At 36.9% G+C, this 17,101-nt stretch overlaps 1 protein-coding gene across 1 annotated transcript; it reads left to right on the top strand.

Annotated features, from left to right (window-relative positions):
* Window positions 1-5,739: 5,739 nt before the first annotated feature.
* On the top strand, window positions 5,740-13,306 carry FGA (fibrinogen alpha chain). The gene is made up of 6 exons (XM_016138639.2): window positions 5,740-5,872; window positions 7,857-7,982; window positions 8,414-8,597; window positions 9,725-9,870; window positions 10,463-11,558; window positions 12,403-13,306. Exons 1-6 carry the CDS (start codon window positions 5,819-5,821, stop codon window positions 13,107-13,109), a joined length of 2,313 nt encoding a protein of 770 aa, XP_015994125.2. The 5' UTR covers window positions 5,740-5,818; the 3' UTR covers window positions 13,110-13,306.
* Window positions 13,307-17,101: the final 3,795 nt, after the last annotated feature.

Below are 17,101 nucleotides of genomic sequence, written 5' to 3'. Positions count from 1 at the left end.
TCTACAATGATAATATAAAAAGGATATATGCATATACATTTTGAATAAAATATAATCTTGACACATATGTGTTATTTGTACATATTTGTTCTTCCCCAACCAATCAATAATGTAAAATTTGATAAAAACACTAAACACAAAATAAAGAAGTCAAAAAGTTTCTGTTTTTTCTCATGGTCACTTGTCCAGTAGTTTTTCCGAAATATCAATTATAACATTCTTTCAAAAACTCCCTGATTTTGTAGCTGTTCCAAATACATATTTGATCTGCACGTAGCATAGTCCAGCATTGATCGGTAAGGAGGAGCTTCTAACTATCTCTTTATACATCTCTATATTGTTCGACTTGATATAATGAATACATATTAATTTTGTAGTTAATTTTAAAACCCAATGAGATAGAGAAAAACATGAACTTCAAAGTTCTACTTGTTTAGTTGTTAATATTCAGTGGTGAATGTTGAAGGGCTTCAGTTTAAGAACAAAAGAATGAGATGTACTTCCAGATTTAATTGGATCACATCTGCACAAATAAATGGAAATCGAAAGGATTATCTTGTTTGATAAACTTTTAAAAGTCTACTTTTAAGTGAAACAAAGAGTTTGGAGCCTCATAGACACAAATTATTTTTCTTCACAGCTCAAATCACAGATAACTATTGCTCCACCTTTCCCTTTACTTTCCTGGGCATAAAAAACTCAGGTTGCTGCAAAATAGGGAGTCTAAGTATAAAGTGTTGTGCATGGTCACACACTTTGAAAAACCTACAGAAGGTAGCTTCCAAAAAGAAAGGTATGGGAACAAATGTGCTGATACCATGACTCCAGATTCTGCAGCTACAGGGCAGAGTTCTTTAATCAGCAGACAAGAGCAAAGATTTATTGGACAAATATCAAGATTTTTAAATATACCTTTGAAGTACTATAGCTTTTTTTTCCCCAATTCTCCTTACGTTTAGTAGTTACACTTTAAAGACTATGTTTCAGACTTGTGGGTGGATTGAAAGTGAGTGGGACATGAAGAAATATAAGTATAGACAACATATTTGAAATCTTTACAAAATCTAAAATTCCTCGACTCTGACTTTAACCAGTGTAAACTAGCCAAGGTATTTGTAGTAGATGTGTTTGGTGTATTCGGATGATGAGAGTGAAAAACAAAGGACACATTTAATCCTGGGGAAAATATATCTACCTGATGATTTCTTATTGGTTTGATGTAGCTCAAAAAAGGGGAGAAAAAAGAGTTAATGATAATAAGATGAGTTGAAGATGGAAAATGAGTTAGTGATCAAGAGTGTGTGTGTGTGTGTGTGTGTGTGTGTGTGTGTGTGTGTCAGGCGCCCATCCCACAGAGGTAGAAGTTGAGTTAGCCAGACTCCTAGTACACTATTCTCATTCATCTGTGATAGGCCACTTGATTGAATAGTTCTTTCTTATTCAAACTTCCTTTTCTCCCCTTTGTCTCTATAATAAACAACCATTTAAAGATGTTTGATGAGCATTTCTTTATTTGTTTGCAATCTGATAAATCATGGATTTTTCTTTTGAATGGTGTATTTTTAAATTATATAAGTGGCATTACGCAATAAATCAGTGTTGCTCAGAATACTGGTCCCCAAATTCTTTGTTACTGGTCTGTGTTAAATGAAAAAATTGAAAATAATCATGTAGAAACATTTTTCCTAAATTATATTTGCTCTGATTATATTTATTAATAGTTTTCTTTTAAGGAGGAAAAGAAACAAACTAAAGACAGATAATTATTGGCCTTGTAAACATGAGCTTTGGCCCTACTAGTCTGCTAGGTGTGGTCCACTGTGAATATTAAGAATAGTTTTGACCGTTGGACTGTAGAACACTCTGCTGTATCAGGTTCAAAGGCCTTTTGGGAAGACTGGCTGGCACAACTTCAAGCTCTTGCTCATCTCTATTTCCTTGGGAAATGTTTGAAGTTACAAACAGATAAATCCAGGATCACGACATTTAATAAAGTCTACAACTGGGTCAAAAATGTGTTTCCCAAATGAAAATCCAGTATTCTTGGCCCTCACTCCCATTTCCTAGGTCCTCACCCAGGGTTTTGTCTGCTAGTAACTTCAAAAGCACAAAAGACCTGAGATAGATGGGAACCCGCTCTAGATAAATCTAAATGTTGACTCTCCCTAAATAAACAGAGTAGGGCAGAGTCCATTCTGTGATGAAAGTGGCCTCTTTCAAATCCTTAGGGGCAAATAGTTAAAGTGTGACTTAAAAAAAAAAAAAATATATATATATATAACATTTAAGAGACCTTGAGCAGGAAATGTTTTCTGTCCTAATTTGCTCTCCTTACATTATAAAGCTGTGGCAAGGGTCAAATAAGATCACATATGAAATTGCTCCAGACATGAAAAGAAAACAAAAACAAAATTGAACTGTTTTTTTTTCTATTAAGATTGGTTTATCTAGATGATATTTATCTAGATGAATCAAATGGCAGTCAAATTTAGAAATATATTTTTAAAACGTTAATTTTTTTGCATTTATATTTTAATTACCTTTCCATTTTGGAATACTTTTCTTACTTACAAAAAAGTTTTAACAATATCATGGAGACTTCCTTATGCCAGTCACGCAGTTTCCTCTAATTTAACATCTTACAGTTCATTTGTCAAAACTAAGAAACCAACTCTAATAGTTACTATTTTCTAACTCCCGCACTTTATTCAGACTTCACTATTATTTACACTAATGCCTTTTTTTTTTTGCAGAATTTTATAATGGAGTTTTGATGTGTAGATACAATTTCTAACTAAAACATAATTACAGCTATAGAATTTCTCTTCTTTCTACACACATTATATACCTCGCAAATAAAACTATTCCAGTCCTGCCAGATGTGATGGCATAACAAGTACATGAATCCCTGCATCTAAATACTTATAATTTGTGGAATATTATATTAATTCCAAAAGGATGAATAAATAAAACATCCTTATCATTAGAGCTAAGGAAATAAGATATAGCCATCTCTGAGAAAAATGCAGTGGTTGCAGTTTAAGAAACTGGAAATTTCACCAGACTTTTTCCATTTTCACACTTGTAAAGATATCCTTATTGTCATGTGCTTTTAAAAAAATAAACGATGCCCCTTGTATTATTTGTTGCCTATTCATCTACATGGCTTTCTGTCTAAACAAAACCCAATTCTCCATAGCTGATAATTGGGCTTGTTCAGTGGGTGGAGAGCTCAGCCTGTCACTCAGAGCAGTGCCAGGCCAAAAGAGTGCCCTACAAAAGTTCCCAGTTAGAGAATTCTGGCACTGGAGAGGTGACATGGGAACTTTCTACCTTGGGACATTGAGACAGACATTCTGGGAACAATAAAAACTACCATTTCTGAGGTTCGTAATGTGTATATCCAACATGCTACATATACCATTTTATATAACCCTCGCAACAGCCTTACAAAATAAATATTGTCATCCCCATTTTATAGATAAGTAAACCGGTTCAGAGAATTAGTTTGTCTATGTCATTCAGCTAGAATGCAGATCTCTCTCTCTCTCTGCAAAGCCCATTATCCTTCTGCCATACTGTGCTGCCTTTCTTTCCTCCCACAAACACTCATTAGTACTTGCTCTAAGTCTGGCAGTGTACCTTTGCTTCATGAAGCTTCGTGTGGGGGAGACATGAAATAAACAAAAAACTTCCCAAATATATATTATCCAGCAGTAATAAAGTACTGTGAAGAGAAACAAAACCGTACTAATGGAATAGCACCTGAGGGTGGCTGTTCTTAAGGTAGAGTGGTCAGAGAAGGCCTCTGCGAGGAAGTAACACCAGAGCAGAGCCCTGGATGAAGTACTAGAGCACAAAGTGCTGATATGTGAGGGAATCATGGAACAGTAAAGGTGAGGCCCTCAGGTGGTACCTCAGAAATGCTCTGACATGACACCAGAATGGTGGCATTCAGTCCAACTGTCTTCTGTTAACTTACTTTTAATCAGATTATGGCCAAGAAAATCACCTTAAGCCCACCAGGTTACTCTCTGGGAATTGCTTCCATGTTCACTTCTCAAGAGGGGCACTTCCTACGGGCATAGGAAAACACCTGAGGAAGTCAAGCCTTGAATTCCTATCCCTGTCAGACATTTTGCCACTTCAGCCACCGTATTTTGCCACTTCAGCCACAGTAGACAAGTGTGACCCAGCTTTCCATAGAATCATTGCCTACTCGAATCTGGATGGAGCTCTAGGGCTCCTTCTGAGCTCTGCAGTTGATTCTAGATATCCAAGAAAAGCACATCAAGAGTGAGCTTGATCAGACAAAGAACCTTCCATACATCAAGCAGTGAAGGAGGAGACAAGGAAAGCCTTGTTGTAGGGCTTTCGTCCATTGATAGCAAGCTTCACATGCCTGTGGAGCCTACGGAGGCAGCAGATCAGCTGTGAAAGGCACTTATACTTTTGCTCAATGAGGGCCACAATTTTTAGGGAAAATATATGCCAATAAAATATGTCATTTCTCAAGTTTATGATCTAGTGGAGGAGATGGACAACACTCCTACAATGCTAAATGCCAAGAATAGTACGTGCTGTACAGAAGCATAGAAGAAAAGATTGTTTTTACATGGAATGATGACGTCAGTTACTATGTAAGGTGTCTAACAAAGTGCCCAGCACTTAGTAAACACTCGATAAATATTAATTAATACTATGATCAGGATTGGCTTCACACAGGAAGCAGAACTGAAGAGAAGGTGAGATTGCCAGACAAATTATGGGATGCCAAATGAAATATGCCTTTCAGATAAACAAAAAAATTTTTTTCTTCATATAAATATGTCCCAAATATTGCATGGAACATATTTATACTAAAATGTGTTTGTTGTTTATCTAAAATTCAAATTTAAATGGGAATCCTGATTTTTTATTTGCTAAATCTGGTAATTCTTAGCCAAGGAAACTTTTGATATGGCAATAAAGAGTGGAGAAAATAAATTAGCAGGTCCAAAGGCATAAAAACAGGAGAGAAATGGTGTTTTCAATGGCTCTTTGTGTTCTCCAACAATTGTTAACGCTTACTGAGTACCGAACTTTGTGGCAATCACTGCTCCAAGGACTCTACAAAGATTGATTCATTTTTCCTCACAAAAGCATATGTGGTCGGTTATCATAATCCCCTAAATTTTAAAAATGAAGAATTTGAGGCATGAGGAGATAAAGTAATGCATCCCAAAGCCAAGAACTGGGAAATGGTACAGCTGGGATTATGAACCTAGGATGTTGTTTGGATCCAGGGGCTGCTGTCTTTACCGTTTTGGAAGAGGAACATAATCTGTTCAAAGTAAACTTTTGTTAAAAGTCATTTTTTAAAAATCGGATTATTCAACCATAATTCTTACATAAAGTGAAATATCATTTGTCAACTCTTTGCTTCACAGTGGGCTACAGCTAGCCTGCCTCAGCCACTCTCCACATTCCTGCAAGTACTCAAGTCTGGATACATACTCCTGCTCCTGTGTTCGCCTTTGGATTTCCAAAGTCACCTTGTTCCTGGAATGTAAGATCTTCCCCGAACTGCTGTTCCCTTTGCAAAAGCTTGTTGGATGCAAACAAGTGTGTGGGGGTAGATTAAGCAAGAACTTCCAGGACGCCAACCTTGGAGAAGGAGCAAGAAATGTAGAGTGCATGTTGACTGCCTAAACAGGACAAAGATAATGATTAATCAAATCTCCTGCAGATTTAAATGGGATGGAAGCTGAGAGTGGAGGTGAAACTCCCTTCTTGCAGCTGGACTGTTCCACATGAGCCAACCCCACCCTCAGAAAAGATGTTTTCCATGAGGATCTTCTGCCTAGTCCTGAGTGTGGTTGGAACAATTTGGGTATGGTCTCCTTTATTTTTTCTTCTTGCTTTCCCTCTTGTGTTTATTCCACACCGAGTTTGCAGACCTGAGTCAGTCTTATTGTATGTCGTCAGGCACTGTTAGCTTTCTAAGCCTTAAGCCATGGAGTCAAATTCCTAGATGGGCCTGACACCTCAAGAGTTTATAAACCTTAAAGGAAGACATAGTGAGACCAAGTGTATAGAATCACAGGGGAAGGTTTAGCATCTGTAATCAGTCTTACAAAATTGTTTTTTTTTTTTTTTTAAGGAAAGAAATCTTTGCCATCTTGGTCATTACAAAGCCTCGAGATAATTAATGCTAGTTAACAGAACAAAATATTCTCATGACAAGAGTTTTTTAAATCTAATTATTAATTTCTTGCTATTTGTCCATAATAAGCAGAACAGTGTTTTAATATAGTTCTTTTTAAAAGGTGGTTTTGTGTTTCTTTTAAAACAAGTAAAAAGCAAGTTAGTTACCTTTGTGAACACATTACATAGCAAAAATCAGAAAAGATTAATTGATAAAGTCATATTTTGGGGGGAAACAATAGTATTCTTTTAAGAGAATTACTAAACATTGCAATAATTTCTAAAGTTGACTCCAGAAACCTATAGGAAAGGAGAGAAACTTCTATGATAAGGTTTGTGAAATATTTCAATCTTATAAAAACATGATAAATATGTTTTAAAAACTGAGTTACACACAGTCTATAAATTATTCCAATTTATTTCTTTTCCTTCACCGCTCACAAACCCTAATATCAAAAAAGAAGAAAACTAGAAAATTTCTAACCTAATTTTCTCCCTTATAATAAAATAATAAGTACAAATTTTTATGGGAAATAAAACTAACATCATTTACTAAGATAATATATTGGATAATGCATAGCTTTCAGTTATTTCTCTCTCTTATCGGCATAAATATTTGATTTTTGCCTGTTTTTATTGTTGTGCCATTTTATTCAGAAGTATGTTTGAATTTATAATTTTATTTCTTAGACAAAAAGATTGTATTTATTCCTTTAAATAAATTGTTCCTGATTGCTTGAATTAGTATTATTATTATCCGGAGTTTTTATTAATGAGACAACAAATGTTAACTAATTATAAGAATAAACTATCTCAGATTTAAATAGTCATAACAAAATTCTTGTAAGTTGGTGGTACAAAATAAAAATAGCTAAACCCTAAAAAAAAAAAAAAAAACCTCTAAAAAACCTAAAAACCTATTAAGATAATAAATCAATTGTTGGAAGAATATTTTTATATCTTATTTCACCTCATAGATCACAATAGAAATTTTCTCAAATCTATATGCTTAATTAATTATAAGGTGTTTAAAAAAGTCGTCAGTCGTAGGCCATTACTTTTGCTTTCAGTCTACTTATTCTAATTTCAAATAAAAAGAAACTATTACATGAGCGAGCAACCTAAAAAGCATTTCTCAGTCTGAACTGGCCACATTAGTGTTCTTGGTATATACTTGCTCAAATTATAGACCCCTAAGGTCATAATAGAAACTTGAAGGACAGACATTAAGCTAAAATAGTGCAGGCTTTTTCCGACCGAAACAGGAATTATGGGAGAAAGAACTTTGACCTTTCCGATTATCTTTCCACCTCCAGATGTTAGTGGAAATTAAAAGGTAAATTATACTTAATTTTGTTGATTCAAATAATTTTTCTTTTATAATGGAACCTATAAAAGGCCTACCATGTTTAAAATGCTTATTTAATGTTAAACACAGTCAAGAAATGTGTACACCTAACTTCTTTTAATTCTTACAACTTTATAAAATAGGTCTTAGGATATTCATTGAAAAGAGAGGAAACCTGAAGTTTGTAGAGGCTCCTAAAACTGGTGCTGTTGATTTTGGGGAGAGCCCCTCTTCTCTGGGTTTGACAGGCACGCCAGTGTCTTTTCCTCATCTGCTGTCTACTGTTGCTCTCTTTTGTGCATATGTGAACGAATCCTAAAAGACCGCGGAGAGCGATCAAGGTGAATTTATAGCTGAAGGAGGAGGTGTACGTGGCCCCAGACTTATGGAAAAACATCAGTCTGCCTGCAGAGAAACCGACTGGCCCTTCTGCTCTGATGAAGACTGGGTGAGCAGTGGGCATGGGGAACGGGGAACCCTTCCTTGATGCGCTAGAAGTGCACGCAGGCTGACTTGTTAGGTCACAGAAAGTTTACAGTAGAAATAATCGAATGGCTCCCTATATGTCAAATTTAAAAAGGCAAATGGAAAAGAAATCAGTCCCGAAAGTAAATTACCTCCCAGGCTCTGGGCCATTAGTGGATTTAAGAGATATTTTAGTTGTATGTGCAGGAACCTGAGAATGAAGGCCTCAAGATTTCATGGAGCCTTATCTATGGTCAAATGGGCACTCTCTCCAGAATTTCCCTATGGACTCAGACTAGTCCTCTTAAACTGTTGGAGAGATTGGGAAGGGGAACAATGGAGGCTGCATGGAAATCTTCAAAGTTGTACTGGGGCTAAGGGACCCTTAATGTAATCTTTTCTCTTTGCTTTCAGAACCAAAAATGCCCTTCTGGCTGCAGGATGAAAGGGTTGATTGATGAAGTCAACCTGGATTTTACAAACAGAATAAATAAGCTCAAAAATGCACTATCGAATTATCAGAAGAACAATAAGGATTCTACCTCAGTGACCAGGAACATAATGGAAATTTTGAGAGGTGATTTTGCCAGCGGCAACAGTGAGTATCACATATTTAGGGCTTTAACTTTATAGCACACAAAAAACAGCATCACAAATCCTAAATATGATGTCTCCTTATAACGACTGCGATTTTATTCCAAAGTACTTAGTATAGAAACACATGCCTTTATGATATCCTTAAATTTTTAAGGAGGGGCTTCCAATTTTGTTCTTTTTATAATGTGAAAAAAAAGTAAACTTAGAATTAATTTTTTAAGATCACAATGTAAGTCAGAATTTTGACTAAAGACTAGAATTTAAGTGTTTTCTTTTTCAAGAGTATGTATTGAAAATAAGATGGGCTTGACTTTTTTTTTTTGTTTCTATCTTACGGAGAAGGAAACTGAGAGGTCAAGGCACTCATCTAAAGCCACATAGCTGTCAGGTGGTGGAGCTGGGAATTCAACCTACAGGCTCCACTAGGCTGATTATGAAGTTTTGTTTTGTTTTGTTTGTTTTGTTTGTTTTATTTGTTTTATTTTTAAATATAGAGCCGTGTTGTAACTTGCTCACAGGATGAGGGCTGGGTCTCATTTGGATCGGGTAACACTGGGTTTGCCCTCCACGTGGGCAGCAAATTTAGTGAGAGTCTGGTTCCTGAAACTTTGCTTGACCCTCCTTTTATATCTTCAGGTGACACTTGACGAATTTAAAGTCAACAGTGCGGCAGTAACTGGCAAGTGAGCAATCCTATTGAACTAAAAAAAAGAAAGCTTAGAAACAATTTCAAATGTGTAGGTAGGAAGAAATCTCAGTAGGACCATCTAAGAACATTTTCAAGTGCCGTGACTAAGGATATGAGGAAATAATAGGAATATGACCAAACCAATTAGTCTGTCTCCTAGTTATGTCTTTAACATTCCACAAATATTTCTTCTGAATTTATTTGGCTTACTAATTGTGAGTAGCACACCTTAAATGACAACCATGGATGATTGATTGCAGGATATAATATTGTTCAAAATTCAAATGCTTAATAGATGTGGAACTCGCAAATTAAATGAGAGAGAACAAACTATCATCTAAATAAAACAAAGAATATTTATAAGTAAATTTTCTTCTTCTACTGGCTATTGCAAGCAAATCACTCAGCAACTACTTCAATAGCCATGTTTTCCATTTCAGACAATGATAATACATATAACCAAGTATCGGAAGACTTGAGAAGCAGAATTGAGGTTCTGAGGCGCAAAGTCACAGAACAAGTACAGCACATCCAGCTTCTGCAGAACAATGTCAGGGCTCAGCTGGTAGACATGAAACGACTGGAGGTAAGCACCTCTATGGCTCTGTCACCAGATTTCCTTATTTTTGAATAACAGGGAAAAGGAAGGCAATAGTCATTTATCGAATGCCTACTACATGTGGAGTGAAGTGTCATCTATCCATTATCTATCCATTATCTATCTTCATCCCACTCTACGGATGAAGAAAAAATCTCAGAGATATTAAGTAAATTTTCCTAGGGCACATAGATAGGAAATTTCAAAAGCAAATATTCTGTCCCTGCCTCTTATTCGAAGCTCTGACACTGCCATGCCTGAATCTTCTACCTCAGTTTCACTGAAGATCACTTCATTAGCGTCTCCTTTCGAAGGGAATAGCAACTTACTCATGATCTGTTCTAAGTCTAAGATGAATTCAAATAGTTCCTATTGCTTCTCCCAGCCAGCCTTATAATATCCAACATCTCTTCCACTGAAGATACTATGTAAATGGAAAATAAAGTCTTGATCGGTAGGTTTCCAAGTCAAAGAAATAAAAACAGTTTCCAAGAAACAAAGTAACTACTAAGGACTCAATAGACATTGCTTATTTATTTATATCTACCCTTTTTCTTTATCTCTCTACACTTCTGTCTAGGTGGACATCGATATTAAGATCCGATCTTGCCAAGGATCATGCAGTAGAGCTGTAGTGCGTCAGATAGATTTACAGGACTATGAAGATCAACAGAAGCAGCTCGAACAAGTCATTGCCAAAGACTTACTTCCCCCTACAGACAAGCGGTACTTACCAACGTTAAAGATGAGCCCAGTTGTAGACTTGGTTCCTGGAGAGTTCAAGAGTCAGCTTCAGAAAGCCCCTCCAGAGTGGAGAGCACTCACGGAAATGAAGCAGATGAAAATGGTGTTGGAGAAGTCCGGAGCAGAGGGGAGTGTTCGCGGAGGCTCTGCCTCTCTCGGGACAGGATCCTCACCTGAAACCCCTAGGAAGCCTGGACCTGATAGTACTGGTTATCGGAACCCTGGTGGAACTGGCAACTGGGAGTCTGGGAGCTCCAGACCTAGTAGTGCTGGCACTTGGAACCGTGGAAATCCTGCGTCTGGAAATTTTAGACCAGATAACTCAGGGCATGGAATCGCCAGGCCTTCCAACCCAGACTGGGGCACATTTGAAGAGACTTCAGAAAGTTCAAGTCTAGGGAAAAAGAAAGAGTATCATACAGGTAAACTGGGCACTTCTGAAGGAGGTAGAGAGCTTCTGATTGGTAATGAGAAGGTCATCTCTGGTGGCACAGCCACCAGTCGTCGTTCATGCTCTAAAACCATTACTAAGATTGTTGTGGGTGCTGATGGTCGCAAAGTGGAGACAAAAGAAGTGATAAACTCTGAAGATGGTTCTGACTGTGATGCTATAAGTGACTCAGACTCGTTCCATACTTTGTCTGGCAGGGGTGGCCTAGATGAGTTCCGTCTTAGGCACCCTGATGAAGTGGATTTCTTTGAATTAGGAGAAACTGGCTCTCACCTCTTTGGTATACCTCAGTTCCCTCCCGGAGGTAAAACTTCATCTCATAGCAAACAACTTATAACCAGTAGCACAACTTCCAGCAGAGGAGACTCCACGTTTGAAAGCAAGAGCTATAAAATGGCAGATGATGGTGGAAGGGAAACACGTCTTGAAATAGGAGCGCGTACCCTCAAGAAAAGTCATGCTAAATCTCGCCTTGGCAGAGGTATCCACACTTCTCCTTTAGGGAAGCCTTCCCTGACCCCCTAGACTAAGTCCGCTATTCCTGCAATGTGCTCTCAAAGCAACTTGCACTTCTTTCCTAGCTCTCTATCATGCTTTATTAAAATTACACTTTTTTTTGTTTGTCTGTCATGCTAGACTGTAAGTTCCACCCGGGGCAGGAACTTTCTGTATTGTGTTCATCTCTGTATTCCCAAATGCCTAACAATACAGAGGGTCACCACTCAATAAATACAATATTAAACGAATGAATGAATCCCTCTGAAACTCGATTTTGAGTTGTTTAACCAAATTATTTCACCATTCAAAGTGCGCGCTGTTGGAATTTTGTCAACCCAATTTTTCGATTGTATTTTTAGAGTGGATCTCAGTTGAAATTGAGATCGGGTTAAAAACAAATACAAAAGATGCTTACACATCTTTGCTGATTACTTGCTATTAATCAGTATGTGCAAGTAAAATTCCAAATCTTTTGAGGAAGTTTCCCTTTGCGATTTGTGGGTATAAATGACACTCACTTGCATATATTTCATTCGAGTGTAAGTGCATCCTTTTCCATGGAGGGAGGGAAGAAAGGAAAGGAGGGAGGGAGGAAGAGGGGGAAGGAGGGAGGGAGGGAGGAAGAAAGGAAAAAAGGAAGGAAGGGAGGAAGGAAGGAAGGAAGGAAGGAAGGAAGGAAGGAAGGAAGGAAGGAAGGAAGGAAGGAAAGAAGTAGAAAGGAAGAAGGAAAAGAAACCACTCTCTGCTTTCATTTAATCTGGGCCATACCTATCTTTATAAAGTTAAATGAGAGTAACTTTGTCCAACCAGCTTAATTTTTTTTTTAGACTGTGATGATGTCCTCCAAATACATCCTTCAGGTGCCCAAAGTGGCATTTTCAATATCAAGCTACCAGGATCCAGTAAGATTTTTTCTGTTTATTGTGATCAAGAGACCGGTTTGGGAGGATGGCTTTTGATCCAGCAAAGGATGGATGGATCACTGAATTTTAACCGGACGTGGCAAGACTACAAGAGAGGTTTCGGCAGCCTGAATGACAAGGGAGAAGGAGAATTCTGGCTAGGCAACGAATATCTCCACTTACTAACCCGGAGGGGCTCTATCCTTCGGATTGAATTAGAAGATTGGGCTGGGAACCAGGCTTATGCAGAATATCACTTCAGGGTAGGCTCTGAGGCAGAAGGCTATGCCCTGCAGGTCTCCTCCTATGAGGGCACCACGGGCGATGCTCTGGTAGAAGGTTCTGTGGAGGAAGGGTCAGAATACACTTCTCACGTTGGCATGCAGTTCAGCACCTTTGACAGGGATGCTGACCAGTGGGACGAGAACTGTGCAGAAGTTTATGGGGGAGGCTGGTGGTACAACAACTGCCAAGCAGCCAATCTCAATGGCATCTATTACCCTGGGGGCTTCTATGACCCAAGGAACAACAGTCATGAAATGGAGAATGGAGTGGTCTGGGTTCCCTTTAGAGGAGCAGATTACTCCCTTAGGGCTGTTCGCATGAAAATCAGGCCCCTGGTGACCCAATAGGCTGAAAGAGTGGAAGTGAGAGCACTCTGTTTTCTTTCAGTGAAGTGGAGAAAAAATAAGGTAGAGTCGAGACTTCTTACAATCTAAACAATTTCCAGGTGCTATTTTATTATTCTTTGTACTGTAGCTAAATGTAACTGAGACTTATTAATGCTTTAAAAAAATAAAGTTATGTGAGTTTCTTTTAATCTTTAAAATAGCTCTGGGTTTTTAAATTTCTGTGAGGATACACCAAGGGATGTTCAGTACATCAGGAAAAAGGAGTCAGATAAAAGCTTCTCTCCGCAACCCTTGAGGGTGTTGTTTTAAGAACTTCTCCCATACCATTCAAAGTCAAAGGACCATTCTCAAGTAAAAAAGTTATTTCATCCATTCCATTTGAATAATTTTAAACAAATATTTTAAGTTGCACTAAATTGAACAAGACTGGCTTTTGTAGAGGAATTTGCTAACTACTTTTATCTCTTCTGTTAATAAGTAAATCTAGGAAGGTAGGAGAAACATTTTTCTCATAATAGAAATAGAAATTTATTCTTTAAGTTTTTCAATGAAGACCACAATGCACACTTAATTTTCCCCCAGATTCTAACCAATTTCTTCAAAAATACCTGGAAAATGCATTTAAAAATTTAAATATTTACAAGTATTCTCAAAACAGATGACATTTACACATTAATAAATAATCCCCACAGCATTCATTTCACTTGATTTTTTTTATTTCAGCACACTTACATTGTTCAATATTTTATTTTGAACTAATTGCATCTTTGATCTTGGTGGCCCCATCTCCTGCCCCAACTTTTAACTCATATTTTCTTCTCGTGAGAACTACTTGCCATTTACCCTTAAAAATATACTAAAATATCCCAAGCACATTGGGATCCCAGTACCCTGATTGCCTTTGCTTGCATAGTTTCTATCCAAATGAACTGCACCTTTTCTCCTTGGAAGACAAGAAAAGAAGGCGGGAAGGAAAGAGGGAAGGAGGGAGAAACCAAGAAAGGAAGGAAGGGCCTGAAGCTATGAACCAGAGCGGGAGGAACAGAAGGAAGGTGAGAACGAGAGCTTGCAGAAGAGCCACATATGAAGCCCCAGTATTCTTGCATTTCCTTATGTGCAATTAAAAATCCTTGCTACAAATAAGTGATACAGCTCCAACTCTTCAGATACTTGAATAAAAACTTCTTCTAAGTTAAAAGAAGTTTTATTTATTTCAGAAATCCAAATTCCATGTTATCTCTATGCCTACCCCATTGACAATTGCCTGTGTGCCTCCACAGAACTTGAGTCGGGGGTAGGAAGAATTTTATATTCCAGAATATCGCACTATTAGGGACAGAATCGGGTCCCAAAATGAAAGTGACTCTGCACGTGAAGGGCCATTAATTTCTCACTTCTTTCGAAGGCTTTGACTTTATTGGCAAAAAAATAGGTAACGTCTTTAATTTTAACAAACATAGCCAATATTAGTAGAATAATAATTGTAAAGACAGTTTGGTTGTGAGAAATGACAGCGCAGATCTCTTATCCATTTTACCTTATCTTTAACTTTTTGCTCTATTTCCCTTATTCCTGAAATTAAATATTAATTCAGCTTCTCTGACTCTCCTTCACATGGAAGCCCGCTTTCATTTTGTTTTCACCTGATTACCACTTTCTTGAAACTGCTCTCCTAAACGCCACCAAGAACTTTGTAATTCTAAATTTAATGTCTTACATTCAAGCCTCTTCCTGCTTGACTTCTTTTAAACATTTACTACTATTGTCCCCATCTTTCCTCTTCGATCTGTATTTTCTCTTGTTTCTGGTATACTATTCCCATCTCTCGCACCTTTCTCACTTTTTAACTGGCAATTCTTTCTTAGACCACTCCTTAACTGTAAAAGTTTCTCATTACAATAATATTAGTATTTATTTTCATCAGTTAGGATTAAGTTTGACTCATGTGACTTAAAACAGAAACTTATTCCTTATTCACAGAAAAAATCTACAGGAATATGTCTCCATATTGTCTTCAGGAAGCCATTATTCTAATAAATGGCTTCCATACTCAAGTTTACTTCATGGTTCAATCATCATGTCCTATAGAAAAGACAGAAGGGAGAATGAGCACCTTCTCTCTTTTAAGGAACTTTCCTAGATGTTCCATACAGCACTTCTGATTATATCTCATGAGCCACAGCTTAGTCATATAAACATACCTGGCTGCACAAGAGGCTGAGGCACCTGATGGTTAGCTTAGATACAAGGCTATTCTAATTAAAGTTAGGATTCTGTGGCTAAGGAGGAGAGGGAGGATAGAAGTTGAGGCAGGCAACTAGTAGCTTAGCCAGATACCTAACCTCTCCTCACCTCTTCCTTTACCATCATTTTTTCATTCATTCACTACCACAAAGTTACCTTTTAAAAATAAATCTAATCATGTCTACTCACTCTATGAGTATATTTTCTCCTTGGTTGATTTGACAATCATCATAGCTTCAGTTACCACCAACAGGTTGATGATAGCCAAATCTAAAACTCAGCTCTCACATTCAGATCCATAATTTCAACTAATACTGAACACATTCAGTTAGACATTTCTCATTAATCTGTCTAAGACTGAACTAATTACCTTCTCATCAATGCCTATTGCATCTTTCCTATTTCTTATCCTAGTCAGAGGTACTGTTAGCCCTCCAGTTTCCTACTCTAGAAAATTTGAGCTTCTTGCCAGCTTCTGCTTTTTCATAAGTTCCTATATCCAGTCTATATCTACTCTAAAATTGACCATTCTTACAGCACTTTTATGTTCTTATGTTATCTTGTGTTAATCTTTTCTCATTTGGGCTATTTCTCTTAACCTCATGATTTACCATCTTCTTTTGTTCATTCATTCCTCACAAAGTTACCTTTTAAAAAATAAATCCTGTTATGTCTTTCTCCTATTGAAGGCCTTATCTTAAGGTTGAGTTAAACAATACAAAACAGAAACAGAAACAGACTCATAGATACAGAAAATAAACTGATGATTGCCAGAAAGGGAAGGGGATGAGTGAAAAAGAGGAAGGGGAGTAAGAGGTACAAAATTCCAGTTATAAAATATATAAGTCATGGGGATATAATGCATAAGAAATATAGTCAATAATATTATAATAAGCATGTATACTGACAGATGAGTACTAGATTCATTGTAGCAATCATATCATAAGGTATGTAAATGTAGAATCACTATGTTTTATACTTGAAACTAATATAATATTGTATGTCAACTATACTTTAACAAAAAAATTAAGAAGAAAAAACTTTGTAGCTTTTCATATAAGCTCTTTCACAAATTGGTCTTTTTTCAACCTCTACTGTCATTCAATCTACACTTTAATCATTGAATTTCTCACTAGTATTGAAATATCAAGCTCTTTAATAAGTCTATGCCTTTCTATATATTGCCGAGAAGATTCCTATTTATCCTTTAAAACATAGGTCAGTAACTTTCCTTCTGTGGACCAGGAATTGTCCTCTGGGCCCTCATAGTTCTTATTTGTATCTCAAAAAGATATAAGCAATCCCCATGTTGTTACGGCACTAGATTGTGAAATCCTTTAGGCCAGGGCTCAATTATTTAGTGTTTCCTGCCCTACATAAGAATGTCTCATCCATTTCGAGATTATACAAGTAAGTTTTAAAAGTTTCTTTGAATGTTTTAATCGTTTTTTCTTTTGCATTTAAATATTTAATTAACCTGGAATTTATTTTAATATGTTATGAAGAAGGTCTACGTTTGTTTTCTGGGGGACAGATAACCAGTTACGCTGAGATCAATAATTAAAGCATTTTTTGCCACTGGAATTGAAAGCCAATTTTGTTCGATAAAACTTTCGTTGGATCTGCTTATACCTTGCTCATCTTCATCTTTAAAGTTTCCGTTTTGGATAAAGTATTCTCTCCCTTACCCTGAACTTTTTTGGATTTTATTTTTTGTTTTTTTCTTTCTTTTACCTTTTAGTCTGTAA

Source organism: Rousettus aegyptiacus, unplaced genomic scaffold (genome assembly GCF_014176215.1).
Source record: "Rousettus aegyptiacus isolate mRouAeg1 unplaced genomic scaffold, mRouAeg1.p scaffold_m13_p_16, whole genome shotgun sequence".
Taxonomy (NCBI): Eukaryota; Metazoa; Chordata; class Mammalia; order Chiroptera; family Pteropodidae; genus Rousettus; species Rousettus aegyptiacus.
The sequence above is the reverse complement of the archived record's forward strand: the minus strand, read 5'-3'. Positions and strand labels throughout refer to the sequence as shown.